This window comes from Amyelois transitella, chromosome 26, assembly GCF_032362555.1.
Source record: "Amyelois transitella isolate CPQ chromosome 26, ilAmyTran1.1, whole genome shotgun sequence".
Classification (NCBI taxonomy): Eukaryota; Metazoa; Arthropoda; class Insecta; order Lepidoptera; family Pyralidae; genus Amyelois; species Amyelois transitella.
This window is the reverse complement of record NC_083529.1, coordinates 2,980,613-2,993,713: the sequence shown is the minus strand read 5'-3', so window position 1 is coordinate 2,993,713 and position 13,101 is coordinate 2,980,613. Positions and strand designations below refer to the sequence as shown.

The 13,101-nt window shown below is 37.0% G+C and overlaps 1 protein-coding gene across 1 annotated transcript; it reads left to right on the top strand.

The window, feature by feature from the left end:
- The first annotated feature begins 7,117 nt into the window (after positions 1–7,117).
- Positions 7,118–12,533, top strand: LOC106140034 (serine/arginine repetitive matrix protein 2-like). The gene is made up of 2 exons (XM_060951725.1): positions 7,118–7,747; positions 12,468–12,533. Exons 1-2 carry the CDS (start codon positions 7,118–7,120, stop codon positions 12,531–12,533), a joined length of 696 nt encoding a protein of 231 aa, XP_060807708.1.
- The last annotated feature ends 568 nt before the right edge of the window (positions 12,534–13,101 follow it).

Genomic DNA, 13,101 nt, shown 5'->3' with positions numbered 1-13,101 from the left:
AAACAATTTTTTTTAATTATTTAAAAACTTGTGTCTGTAGTAAATTTATTCATAAAAAGAGCGTCAAAATATATATAACCAATTTAATTTCATTGATTTATTACCTATTTTAATAAAATTTAGACTTAAGAAAATTAACCGTTAGAACCTTAATAACAAATAATTACCTAAATTCTTTGTTATGAACTTTCCGTGGTCAGAATTCTTAATAAAGTCTATAAGGTTCAAAATTGTTTGCGTGTAAAACTTCTAGTTCGGAGAAAGCTTATGCTGCCAAATTTCCAAGAACTAAATATGTATTCTGTTTCCTACAAAAGGATTTATGCCGATATAAATTCGTAACTAAATTTTGCTCTCGTCTTTGGCTTCTCTACTATCATTTATCATGTCTTCTTTAAGAATTTGGGTTTGCTTAATTTCATGAAAGATAGATAAAAGCTTTATTCACGATCACAATATACAGAAAATTGATTAAGCGTGAAAATCAGACCAATAAACATACGTATATACATATAGTTACGTCTATATCTAATATTGACAGATTGCTCACTCATCGTCTACAAGAGGAATCCCAAGTTTATAAGTCTTATAGTCAAATAAACATACAAAAATAACTAATAAACTTGGGATTCTTTTTCTAGGCCATACCGCTGAACGTCGCCTTCTAGTCTTTTCCAAACTGTTGGCTTTGTCTACCCCGTAAGGGATAAAGACACATTACTTGTAAGTACCTACGTACATATTATAGAAACTCACTGTTTTCCCCCTCCCTCTCACATTTACATTTGCCCGGGACTCCTCTCTCCCCCCATCTTATTTACACAATATTTTCCCCCCTAATTAAAAAATGAATGACGCTGAAATTATGCAAGGTAGCGACATTTAATCTTTTGAAATCTTGTTCATTTACTTCGCTCTAATGAATTGGAAGATAATTATTTACCGTAATGATGTAAAATCTGTTAAAAAAGATTTTTGTACTTTATATCCAGATGTCACCCGAAAAGTAAGATGTAAAATAATTAATGTTTATCTAAATTATTAATAAATTCATGCATTATCTTTAATATTATCAATTATTGCATCTGTGTGCTATTTACTAACGTTTGAATATCAAAGAATAGTTATAGCATCAAGTAAACTTGTTATAATTAAGGCTTAAAGTTTTAAATCTGGCTCCGCAAGGGATATAGACGTGACTATATGTGTGTATGTAAGTTTTAGATTATACTAATATCATCAATTGGATAGTTTGTAAATATGGATATCAACTAGCCTCCCGCAAAAACTACTGAATGGAAGAATGAAATTTTATCACGCTTCATTTGCACACGAGCGTCTTGCAGCCATGTTCAATAGGTATAAAATATTAAAAATGATACCTATATGTCTTTTTACTTTTTGAATCATTTTACAATAATCCGTGGTCACTGGGCGACTGGCTATGATTCACTTGAACTATTTCTTAACTATACTAATAATAAATCTTCCAAACCACTGCCAATTCTGAACAATCTTCTGTAGATCTTTGAACTTAACAATATCATACACATAAATCGCGCCTCTTTCAACTTGCCACGGTGCATACTTCTTTCTCTTCATCCACATTCATAACTCTCTTCATGTAAGCTCTTCGGTTACGGGTACTCTTGAAGGTCAGGCCTTTTGCTAGAACGTCTTCGATCTGATCAAGGTACGTTCGTCTAGGCTTTCTCACTCCAATAGTCCCATTCACAATCCCTTCGTATAATTGCTTAGGGGATAAATGAAAGCAGATTGATGCTTTCATTTATCCCCTCGACATGACCAAACCGTCTAAACTTTCTCTACAAAATTCAAAAATAACTTAAAAATTTACCGATCTAATTATCATTAGCAGCGAAAGGCATCAAATTTAAATGCGAAAAATCAATTATCTACAAAAGTTTGCAGCTTTGTTTGTTCCAGTTGAGGAAATCAATACGGCGACCGTATTTGGTACCTATTCAGGCCATCACAAGTTATATTAATAACCGTCAAAATGATAGCAATTTAGACCGTGATAAATCATAGTCAATTTCCATTCTCGTATTAATGAAACGCGTTGTATTTGTGTGTGTGTGTGCCGTGTGGTTCCCGCCACCAATTGAAAAAAGAATTCGACCTCTCCATCTCTTTTCCATATCTTAAAGGGCGACTAAGAGATATACTAGAATTTCATCTTTTAGGCAATGGGCCAGCAACCTGTCACTATTTGATTTTTTTTTGTTTTATTAAAAAGAGAATTTTTTTTGACCCCGTGACAGTGACAATGACGCTTGTATCCAGTGTGTTACATGATTATCCCTCCAAAAAATCTAACCCTGAAAATCTTCCTGCCAAAAAATCAACGAAAATTTGATCGAAACATTCGAAAAACAATTCCGATACAAAGAAATCGGCCGATTGAAATCGTGCTGAAAGACATTATGAATTTATGAATCTTGTGCCTACCGAGTTTTATGGAAACCTGTGCCCGAATGCGCAAGTAATATTTTACGTATTCATACGGTTTTTCAAGGCAAGTTGTACCTATCGTACCACGCACGGATAACGTACATGATAGATGTAGATCTAGCTAGAACTCACCAACGTATGTCGGCCTCTGTGGCGCAGCGGTAGTATGCTTGTCTGTGACACCGGCGGTCCCGGGTTCGAATCCCGGCCAGGGCATGATGAGAAAGAACTTTTTCTGATTGGCCTGGGTCTTGGATGGTTATCTATATAAGTATTTATAAGAAATATAGTATCGTTGAGTTAGTATCTCGTAACACAAGTGTCGAACTTACTTCGAGGCTAACTCAATCTGTGTAATTTGTCCCGTATATATTTATTTATTTATGTACACTCGCTTGCAAAGCTTGCCATCAAAGCGGACTAGAGCCAATTACTGCTTTTTGAGAAAGAGGTTATCAGAATCTACTAACACTAAAAGTTGATCAAAATAGAAAAATAAATTCGTTAAAACGCCTTTCAAATGAATAAAGTAATATTCGGAAAACACATCCAATAAAAAAAATAGTTAATGATTTCTCGAGAAAAGTAATTTTGAAAGGGTATACTATCCATACAGAGTGCCGTATGGTACCCCGCCCCAATATAAAAAAGAATAGGACCACTCTTTCCCATTAATATAGTAAAAGGCGACTAAAGAATAGGCTTAAAAAAATAGGGATTCTTCTTTTAGGCGATGGGCCAGCAACCCGTCACTATTAAAATCCCAATTCTATCATTAAACCAAACAGTCTTTGTTGTCTCTGTCTACCCCGCAAGGCATATACACGTCATTATATATATGTATGTGCCATACAGAGATAACTGAATTTGCAGTATCTACCTACATCTATGTCTATGTTATCCATGCTTCCTCATCTCCGATGGATATGAATAATACATGTCGATGTTTCGCCATGTCCCGCTTCGACTGACAATTTTTAGCTATGCTGCCTCGACTGTTTATTTTTGTAGGGTTTGATTTAATGCTATTTTTGTTTACGTTTCAGAACAATATTTAAGTTTTTTTTTTTATTATAATTTGAGCGCGTTTTGACTTCAATCTGCCTGGTGGTAAGTAAGATAAGGCCTAAGGTGGCCATGCAAGCTCAAATAATGCCAGTTCACTTTGGCCTTGAAAATTCCTAAGTTCTTTTGTTTTCCTGTCATTACATGGTATCTGTATAAGAATAAGAGGCAGCCATTGGTAACTATTGCTGGGAGGTATGACTTAGAATTATGAGTCAGTCTTTATTAGAAATAAGAAAATCGTTAATATAATCAAAGCGACCGAATTGAGTTCTCGCAAGTTTGTTAGTTCAATATTTTTAATTAATTCAAAACCTTTATAGTTGAAATCAGTTTTTATCCCTCACGAGGTAGACAGAGCCAATAGTCTTTTGAAATAGCTATGACCACATTCAACTTGATGATAGTTTTGAAATTCAAAAAGTGACAGGAACAAAACCAAGTAATATAACCCAAGTATAATAGTATAAAATTCAGTAACTTTTTGAGGAAAATAGAAAAAGTTAGATGAAAACCGCTTGTTACAGGTCAAGGTTGAAATCTTTTGGGAAAGCCTTTGATTTTCTGTCCTAGTAAGCTTACTTGAGTAACAGATTTATAAAAAATATTTTGTGTGATAAAATGGAAATGCTGTTTCTTTTAACAATGTTAGCATTTAAACAGAAAGTGTTTTTTTTTTTTTTATTTATTCTGTATTTCCTGTAAGTAAAACGAGTATCAAAGGAAATTATGCAAATATTTGCAATGTTCTTGATTACGTCGACTTTATTAATATGCTGTTTTTTTGCATGTTCTCTTCAACGAAACCGCTTCAGGAAACAGTTTAAAAAGTTTTATTTATGGAATATACTCATTTAATATCTACCTAATTGAGACATCTCACAAAAAATTATATTAATCCCCAAGATCCCAAATCCCCAGAAGCGAAAAAAATAATCATAATTAAAAAGCAGAATAATTACCTATTTATTTCTTACTAGCTTTCCCCCGCGACTCCGTCCGCGCGGATGTCGGTCTTCGCGTAGATGGTTTATTTCTCCATTTTATTTTCAGTCCGGTCAATTTAGACCAAAAAATAGGAAAGAAGCTACATTAATTCCCAGCAAGCTGAAAATGAGTATAATTGTTTAAAATACAATCAAAAGCATTATTTCAAAATTCCCCATGATTCCGGTTTAAGGAAAAAAATTACCCAAGGTCAAAGGTAAGAAAATGGGATTTTCACGATTTTCTTCAAAACGGTAAGTTTTATAGGAAAATTACCTCAGACATAGATTGTAGATCATAAAGATATCTATAAAAAGGAATCAATATTTTTTTTCAATAAAGCTACCGTTTCTGAGATATTACGATGCAAAAAGTTGCAAGCGTCATAATATGCATAAGCACGTCTCGTATATACTCTACGTAGCAGTAATATAAGTAAAAATATTGTTCTGTCGGTAATTTTGAATTCAAAATATAAAATATACATAAGTATAATGAAACCCAGTCCCTTCATTTATACTGTAGTGAAACCTTGAGACAACATCTGTCTCTCTGTTTAATTGTGTACGTGGCTAGGGTCGTATAGCTGCTTTATCTCAGAATGCTCAACACATGAAATACCGTTAGTCTTTAATAATAGTTGTCCTTGCGGGGATACCGTTGTCGGCTATGGACACCACGGCCTCTCATGCCCTAGGAGTGCCGGCCGTTTAGGGCGCCATGCCGCCCTAAATGATATAATCCTCCTAGAACCAAACGGTCTGGCTCGGGATGATGCCAAGAGACCGGATGGTATGACTTTGGTACCCTGGAGATTGGGGCGGCCTTTAGTGTGGGATGCTACTTGTGTCGACACACTTGCGCCGTCTCATCTTCAGGTTACTAAATCTAAGGCCGTTTTGCTTCAAATGAGGCAAAAAACCTCAAAAGGCGCAAATATGTAGTTATCGGGATCAAAGTTTACATCAGATGGCAAGTGTGATAGTGATATTGAAAGGAGAGTGAACGCGGGGAACATGGTGAATGGAGCTTTGCATGCCTTTATGAGCAGTCAGAAACTATCCAAAAAGGCTCGACTGGCTGTGCACAGGGGCGTGTTGGTCCCGACATTAATGTATGGGAGTGAAAGTTGGGTATGGCAAAAGAAGCACGAAAGCCGAATAAATGCAGTGGAAATGAGAGCGTTAAGGAGTATGTTGGGTGTGAAATTGAGTGACCGGATAAGGAACAGTGTGATAAGGGAATGTTGTGATGTGAAAGAAGATGTAGTTACAGGAATAGAAAAGGGTATGTTGAGATGGTTCGGTCATGTGGAGAGGATGAATGAAAACAGGTTGACTAAGCAGATATACATGGAGTGTGGAGGGAAAGGTCGGGGTGGGAAGACCTAGACGAACATATCTTGATCAAATTAAGGACGTCCTGGTAAAGGGTCAGGTCAAAAGTACCCGAAACCGCCGAGCTTGCATGAAGTGAGTTATGAATGTAGATGAAGCAAAGGAAGTATGCAGGGATCGTGGCAAGTGGAAAGAGGTAGTCTCTGCCTACCCCTCAGGGAAAGAGGCGTGATTTTATGTATGTATGTATGTATGTAGTTATCGGTAATATCTATACTTTTGAACCTTTTGGGGTAGAAACTCTGGGACCGGGGAGCCTATCTGCCCATCAGCTTTTCCGACAATTGTCGAAAAAGCTAATTGAGGTATATCTTGACCGGAGGGCTGGAATTTATCTGGCTCAGAGAATCATGTTAGCATAAACATGCATATCGCATTATATTTAATTAAAGCCTAATTAAACATGTAAATAATCATTGTTTAAAAGTCTATGATGTTTCACAAACACCTTATTCCCGTTCATTATGCAAGGCAGTTTTTAGTTTCATTTTAATTAATTTATTTTCGTAATTTATTGAAATAAAATAAACTTGTTTTAAACAATATACATATTCAAAATCAAAACAGTTGTGAAACGATGACACTCTGTCAGGCGCCATCTTGTTGTTTACGTCACACTATTTAAAGCCAAGAGCGCACCGACCGAGTGTCATTTGTTTCGGAGTTGTCAGACTGTGCGCATCGGAGCCGCAATACTTGGTGAGTCGTTTTATTTTGATCACGTTATTTTAATCGCTGTAATAATAATATTATATTTTGCTGTTGCTATAATTTTATGGAATTATAATATAAATAATATAATATAATATCTGTAAAATTTGAATTAAGCTTGTGCTTAGATTTGTTTAATTAAATAAATCAGTTTAATAAATCAGATAATGAAATATAGCTGTTTTTCTTTTGCTTAAACACTAATCACTTTTAGCAAGCTATCTGACATATCAGAAGTGGGATGAGAGGACGATATTTTTTTTTTTTTTTTTTGTCTCTGTGTAACTTTTTGCATTTATAACAGCTCGATAACAGAAAGAGCAGAGTATTTGTTTCATTTTGGTTGATTTCATCAATTTCAGAAATATAATTTTGAAATGCTAAATCTTAACTGATAAGTAAACTATTAATATAAATAAGAATCACTAAGATATTTTAGAACAGATGCTTTGCCTGAATTGTTTTATATTCTCAGATTAACAATGGATAGTTCCAAATCCCCTATACTGCCATGTGGTTCTCAAGCAGCGGGCAATAGCCCCCACTCCTTATTGAATGTGCGATCTCCGCAACGAGACCATGAGCTACGGTCGCCACAGCGGCCCCAAAACAACGAACAGCAGGTCCGGTCCCGCGAGCAACGGTCTCAAAGGGACGAAAAGGGGACTTGCGGCCGTGATCAGCGGTCCCAAGTCTACAGGCAGCTGTTTCAAGACCATGAGCAGCGTAGACACCGGTCTAGAAGCCACCACGCGCGGTCTCGAAGAAGGCACACGCCGTCTCGAAACCAGCGCACGCCTTCTCGAAGCCGCCACACGAGATCACGAAGCCGACACACCCGGAGAAGAAGCCACCGCACGCGGTCTCGAAGCCATCGCACGCGGTCTCGTAGTCGCCACATGCAGCCTCGAAGCCCCCACACGCGGTCATCACAGCGGTCACAAGGTCGGGCGCAACGATCGCCACGGCGGTCCCGTAGCCGGTTGTGGCTAGCCCTACAGCGGTCTGAAAGCCCTGAGCTGCGGTCGTCACAGCAGCCTTTCAGCCGCGAAACGCGTATACCGCAACAGGGCCAGAGGCCTCCCAATCGCGGTTGCAGCGATGTTGAGCAGGTGAGTGCTATCTTACCAAAACCTACTGTAACTGCAGATAGTAATACCTTTAATTTGTTAGTAGAAGCACTAAAGTCAATAACTCCCAATCCTGATAAAATAAGTTCCTTAAACAATACAGTACCCGAGTTCGATCCTGCGGGAAAAGGGCAAACAATGGCCATGTGGCTTCATAAAGTTAATGAATGCGCAATTATATACGGATGGTCTGATAGGCAAATAATACATTATGCTCTCCCTAAACTAAAAGGTGTTGCTAAAATATGGTATGAAGGCCTACCTTCCGTCCTTTTTACCTGGAAAGAGTGGCAGTCTAAGTTACTTACGGCATTTCCATCTGACGAAAATTATGGTCAAATGTTGAGCGACATGCTTGCTAGGCGCGCTAAATTTGGAGATCCGTTAGACGAATATTTTTATGATAAGATTGCCTTAATCAATAGGTGTTCTATAACCGGCAAAAGAGCTGTAGAATGTGTTCTACATGGTATCGATGATCGTGCCATTAGACTAAGTGCTGAAGCAGCACAGTTTGATGACTTAGATAAGCTTCTTACTTATTTAAGAAATTCCCGTAACATTAAACTTAATAGTGATAGACGTTTTAATAATAAACCGCATCTACAAAAACTTGATAACTCTCAGCCAAATAACCAAACTCAATCAACTTCGTACAAGAGAAAAATTATTCGTTGCGCTAACTGTAAGACGGAAGGTCACATAGTAAGCCAATGTAGTTTACCCATTAGAAAATGTACAAAATGCTTACGAATAGGACATGAAACTGATAAATGCTATCTTAATATATCTAGTACTGAGAAATCCGTAAATAGAGTTAGTTTTGATGAAGTTTCAAGTAAAAAGTTTCAAAAACAAGCTTTAGTCAACAATGTTCCGATAGAAGCGTTCATAGACCTTGGCAGTGATTGTTCCATGTTAAAAGCGTCGTATTTAGCAAAATTAAATATTGAAACGATTGATTTTGATAACTTGCCAGTTTTGAAAGGGTTTGGTAATTCCATTGTGCAAGTCTTAGGAAGAATCACTGCATTTGTCCAAATTGACGGTGTTGGGGCAGATACGGAGCTGCTTTTGGTCCCGGATAATGTTATGCAAGTACCATTGATGATTGGTCAAACGTTCACCGAACAATCACATATTCTTATATATAAAACAAGCGACCGCTTTGATATATTTCAAAATTTTTCCTATTTTGAAAACCCAGATAAGATTAATTTACATTGTTTCGAATCTTTTACAATATCTGGCCCAACTATAGTAAAAGTATATACTAGACCAACATTTACTGGGGTGTTGTTTATTGAAGGTGGTATTAGATATAAAAGTAATGTATGTTATTGTATTCTGAACGGTATTTATCGATTCAATGACGCTGGTGAAGGTGAGATTATCATCAATGGTATAAGTACAGGAACATTACATTTTGATAAAGATCATCTAGTCGCTCGTGGGAAAATAGCTCTTGAAGAGGTAAAGAGGAACGTACTCCGTGTATCAACCCAAAACCGTCTACAGCAAACTAGCTTAATAACGAAATCAGATTTAAATTTAGATGATAATTTAAATGAGTCTACAATTAACAACCTTCTAGGACTACTAAACAGATTCCGTAATTGTTTTGCTTTCTCTTTGTCGGAATTGGGTAATTGTCAAGTATCGAATATGACTATTTCCCTACAAGATAATGACCCAGTCGTATATAGACCATACCGTCTAGCTGTGAAAGAAAAAGAAGTTGTAAGGGAAATGATTCATGAGTTATTAGAAAATAATATAATAAGACCCTCTACTTCCTCATACTCTAGCCCGATTGTTCTAGTTAAAAAAAAAAACTGGAGACTATAGGTTATGCGTTGACTACCGCGCACTGAATAAAGACTATAAAGGAAAACTATCCGATGCCCTTGATTGATGACCAGCTAGATGTACTTTCAGGAAACACCTTTTTCACAACTCTTGATTTGGCTTCTGGCTATTATCAAATTTCAGTTTCTGAAAATGATAAATACAAAACTGCTTTCGTCACGCCAGAAGGGCATTTTGAATTTAATAGGATGCCCTTCGGTTTGGCAAATGCCCCAGCCACTTTCCAAAGAATAATGCATCAGGTCCTCGGTAGCCTACGCTATAAGGAAGCTTTGGCATACCTAGACGATATTATTATACCATCAACTAGTATTTCAGAAGGATTAGATCGTTTAGAATTAGTATTGCAAGTTTTAGCTGATGCTGGTCTTACGTTAAAATTAAAGAAATGTAATTTCTTTGCACATTCTGTGGATTATTTAGGTTTTGAAATTTCGGCTGATGGTATAAAGCCAGGAGCAAAGAAAATTTACGCAGTAGAAAATTTCCCCACACCTAAAAACCAACACAATGTCAGACAGTTCCTTGGGTTGGCTAGTTTTTTCAGACGATTCGTACAAGGCTTCTCTATACTTGCTAAACCACTAACTCAACTCCTCAGAAAGGATGCACCATGGGTATGGAATGAGGAGCAGCAAAAATCATTTCAAACTTTGAAAGACAAATTAGTACAGAAACCTATTTTAGCATTGTATAACGTAAATGCAGCTACTGAACTCCATACCGATGCGTGCAAGATAGGTATTGCTGGGATTCTGCTTCAAAAAGATGAACATTCCAAATTAAGACCGATAGCCTACTTTAGTCGACAAACTACACCCGAGGAACAAAACTACACTTCCTATGACTTGGAAACTCTCGCGGTTGTAGCATCCTTTCAAAAATTCAGAGTTTATCTTGTAGGGATTACATTTAAAGTTGTTACCGATTGTAACTCTTTAAGAGCTACATTTTCGAAACGAGACATGTTACCACGTGTAGCCCGATGGTGGACTTTCATGCAAGATTTTGACTTTAGCATAGAATATAGAGCAGGAGTTTCCATGAGTCACGTAGATGCTCTGAGCCGCAACCCACCAAAAGAAAATAAAACTATTGAACATTCCATATATCATGTGTCTGAATCTGATTGGATAACGACAGTTCAAAACGCGGATTCGGAAATTCAACGAATCATTGGTGTTTTGAATGATCCAAATTTAGAGGATATTACGGATATTAAAAATTATTATAAGTTAAAAAACGGTAAGCTTTTTAGAATCACTCCCGATGGTGATAGGTGGGTTGTGCCTAAGGGTGTTCGGTGGCAAGTGGTGAAACAAAATCACGACGACATAGGCCATTTCGCCTTAGATAAAACCCTCGAGAAAGTTAAGCTCCATTTTTGGTTCCCGAAAATGAGGCGATTCATTAAAAAGTATGTTACGTCTTGTTTAGAGTGCGCATATTCAAAAGCCGTTGCTGGAAAAAAACCCGGATTCCTAAACCCAATCGAAAAAGTCAGCAAACCTTTTGATACTGTGCATCTAGACCACGTGGGCCCCTTTGTCAAGGGCACAAAGGGTAATATTTATATATTAGTAATAATTGATGCATTTACGCGGTTTATTTACTTGAGAGCAGTTCGGAATACTAAAACTAGTTCAACTATAAAGATATTGCGAGAATATTTAGGCATTTTTGGTGTACCACGTAGAATAATTTCGGATCGGGGAACTTCGTTTACGAGCGACTCATTTAAAGCTTTCATAATAGAAAAAGGAATCAATCACGTTCTCAATGCTGTAGCAACCCCTAGGGCAAACGGTCAGGTTGAACGTTACAATAAAGTTATTGTAGACTCATTAACGGCAAAATGCGTAGGGACATCCGAAAGTAAATGGGAAGACTACTTGCCGGAAGTTCAATGGGGTATAAATAATACCCTTAATAAAGGTATTAATAGAACTCCGGCAGAAGCACTTTTCGGTGTTAGACCAAAAGGTCCAAGTGACAATAAATTACTAACTGCTATAGATGATGGCATTACAATTAATGAAGAATTGGACTTAAGTAGTATTAGGAATGAAATAAGTGCCTTTGTAAAAAAGTCACAACAGCAACAAAAGGAGAGGTATGATAAAACTAGGTGTGAGCCTATTCAATTTAAAGAAGGTGACTTAGTTAGAGTAGAACGGCAGGTCCCAGCGACGGGCAACAGTAAAAAACTAGTTCCAAAATTTCAAGGCCCTTATAAAATTACTAAAGCTTATGATCATGATAGGTATCAAATAGAAGACACTCCTTTGACTAGAAAAGGTAACAAAAAATATTCCACGGTTGTCGCGATTGACAAATTAAAGCCATGGTTAAATTTTTCAAGACCCAATGATAACATCCTGAGTGAGGAGGAATCTGATTAATTTGCATGTTGTTTTAATTATTATTATTTTTTCTTTTTCTCAATAACGCAGAACAATGGGGTCTGCAGTCAGGAATCTGATTAATTTGCATGTTGTTTTATTTTTTTTTTTAAAGCAGAACAATGGGGTCTGCAATCAGGACAATGGGGCCTGAAATATTATAAAACAGGACAATGGGGCCTGAAATATATTTAAACAGGACAATGAGGCCTGTCATATTGTAAACAGGACAATGAGGCCTGTCATATTGTAAACAGGACAATGAGGCCTGTCATATTGTAAACAGGACAATGAGGCCTGTCATATTGTAAACAGGACAATGAGGCCTGTAATATTGTTAACAGGACAATGAGGCCTGTCATATTATAAACAGGACAATGAGACCTGTCATATTGTAAACAGGACAATGAGGCCTGTAATATTGTTAACAGGACAATGAGGCCTGTCATATTGTTAACAGGACTTTGAGGCCTGTCATATTGTTAACAGGACTTTGAGGCCTGTATTTTGTACTAATATTATTAATTTAAATCTAGAAATAAATTAGGCTTAAGTGTAAGGACACACTTACATTAGGATGGCCGAATCTGTTAGCATAAACATGCATATCGCATTATATTTAATTAAAGCCTAATTAAACATGTAAATAATCATTGTTTAAAAGTCTATGATGTTTCACAAACACCTTATTCCCGTTCATTATGCAAGGCAGTTTTTAGTTTCATTTTAATTAATTTATTTTCGTAATTTATTGAAATAAAATAAACTTGTTTTAAACAATATACATATTCAAAATCAAAACAGTTGTGAAACGATGACACTCTGTCAGGCGCCATCTTGTTGTTTACGTCACACTATTTAAAGCCAAGAGCGCACCGACCGAGTGTGGATTCGCCAGTCGCTTCAAGAACAATTTCTTCGAGTACGAGCCGACTTCAGTTTCCGCGATTGGGGAAGACGTAGCCACGCCCCCCCAACACCCCGCAAACAATATTTGCGTAGGAGAGGATAGCTCCCGGCGGAAACCCCTGCCAGGACTTCGGGACTGATTTGCTCGCACCCCCC

Bases quoted from the DNA above. Each gene is read 5' to 3' on its own strand.
- LOC106140034 (XM_060951725.1), top strand. From the start codon at position 7,118: ATGGATAGTTCCAAATCCCCTATACTGCCATGTGGTTCTCAAGCAGCG. The intron at 7,748-12,467 runs GTGAGTGCTATC...TATTGTTAACAG, and splicing joins GTTGCAGCGATGTTGAGCAG to GACAATGAGGCCTGTCATAT.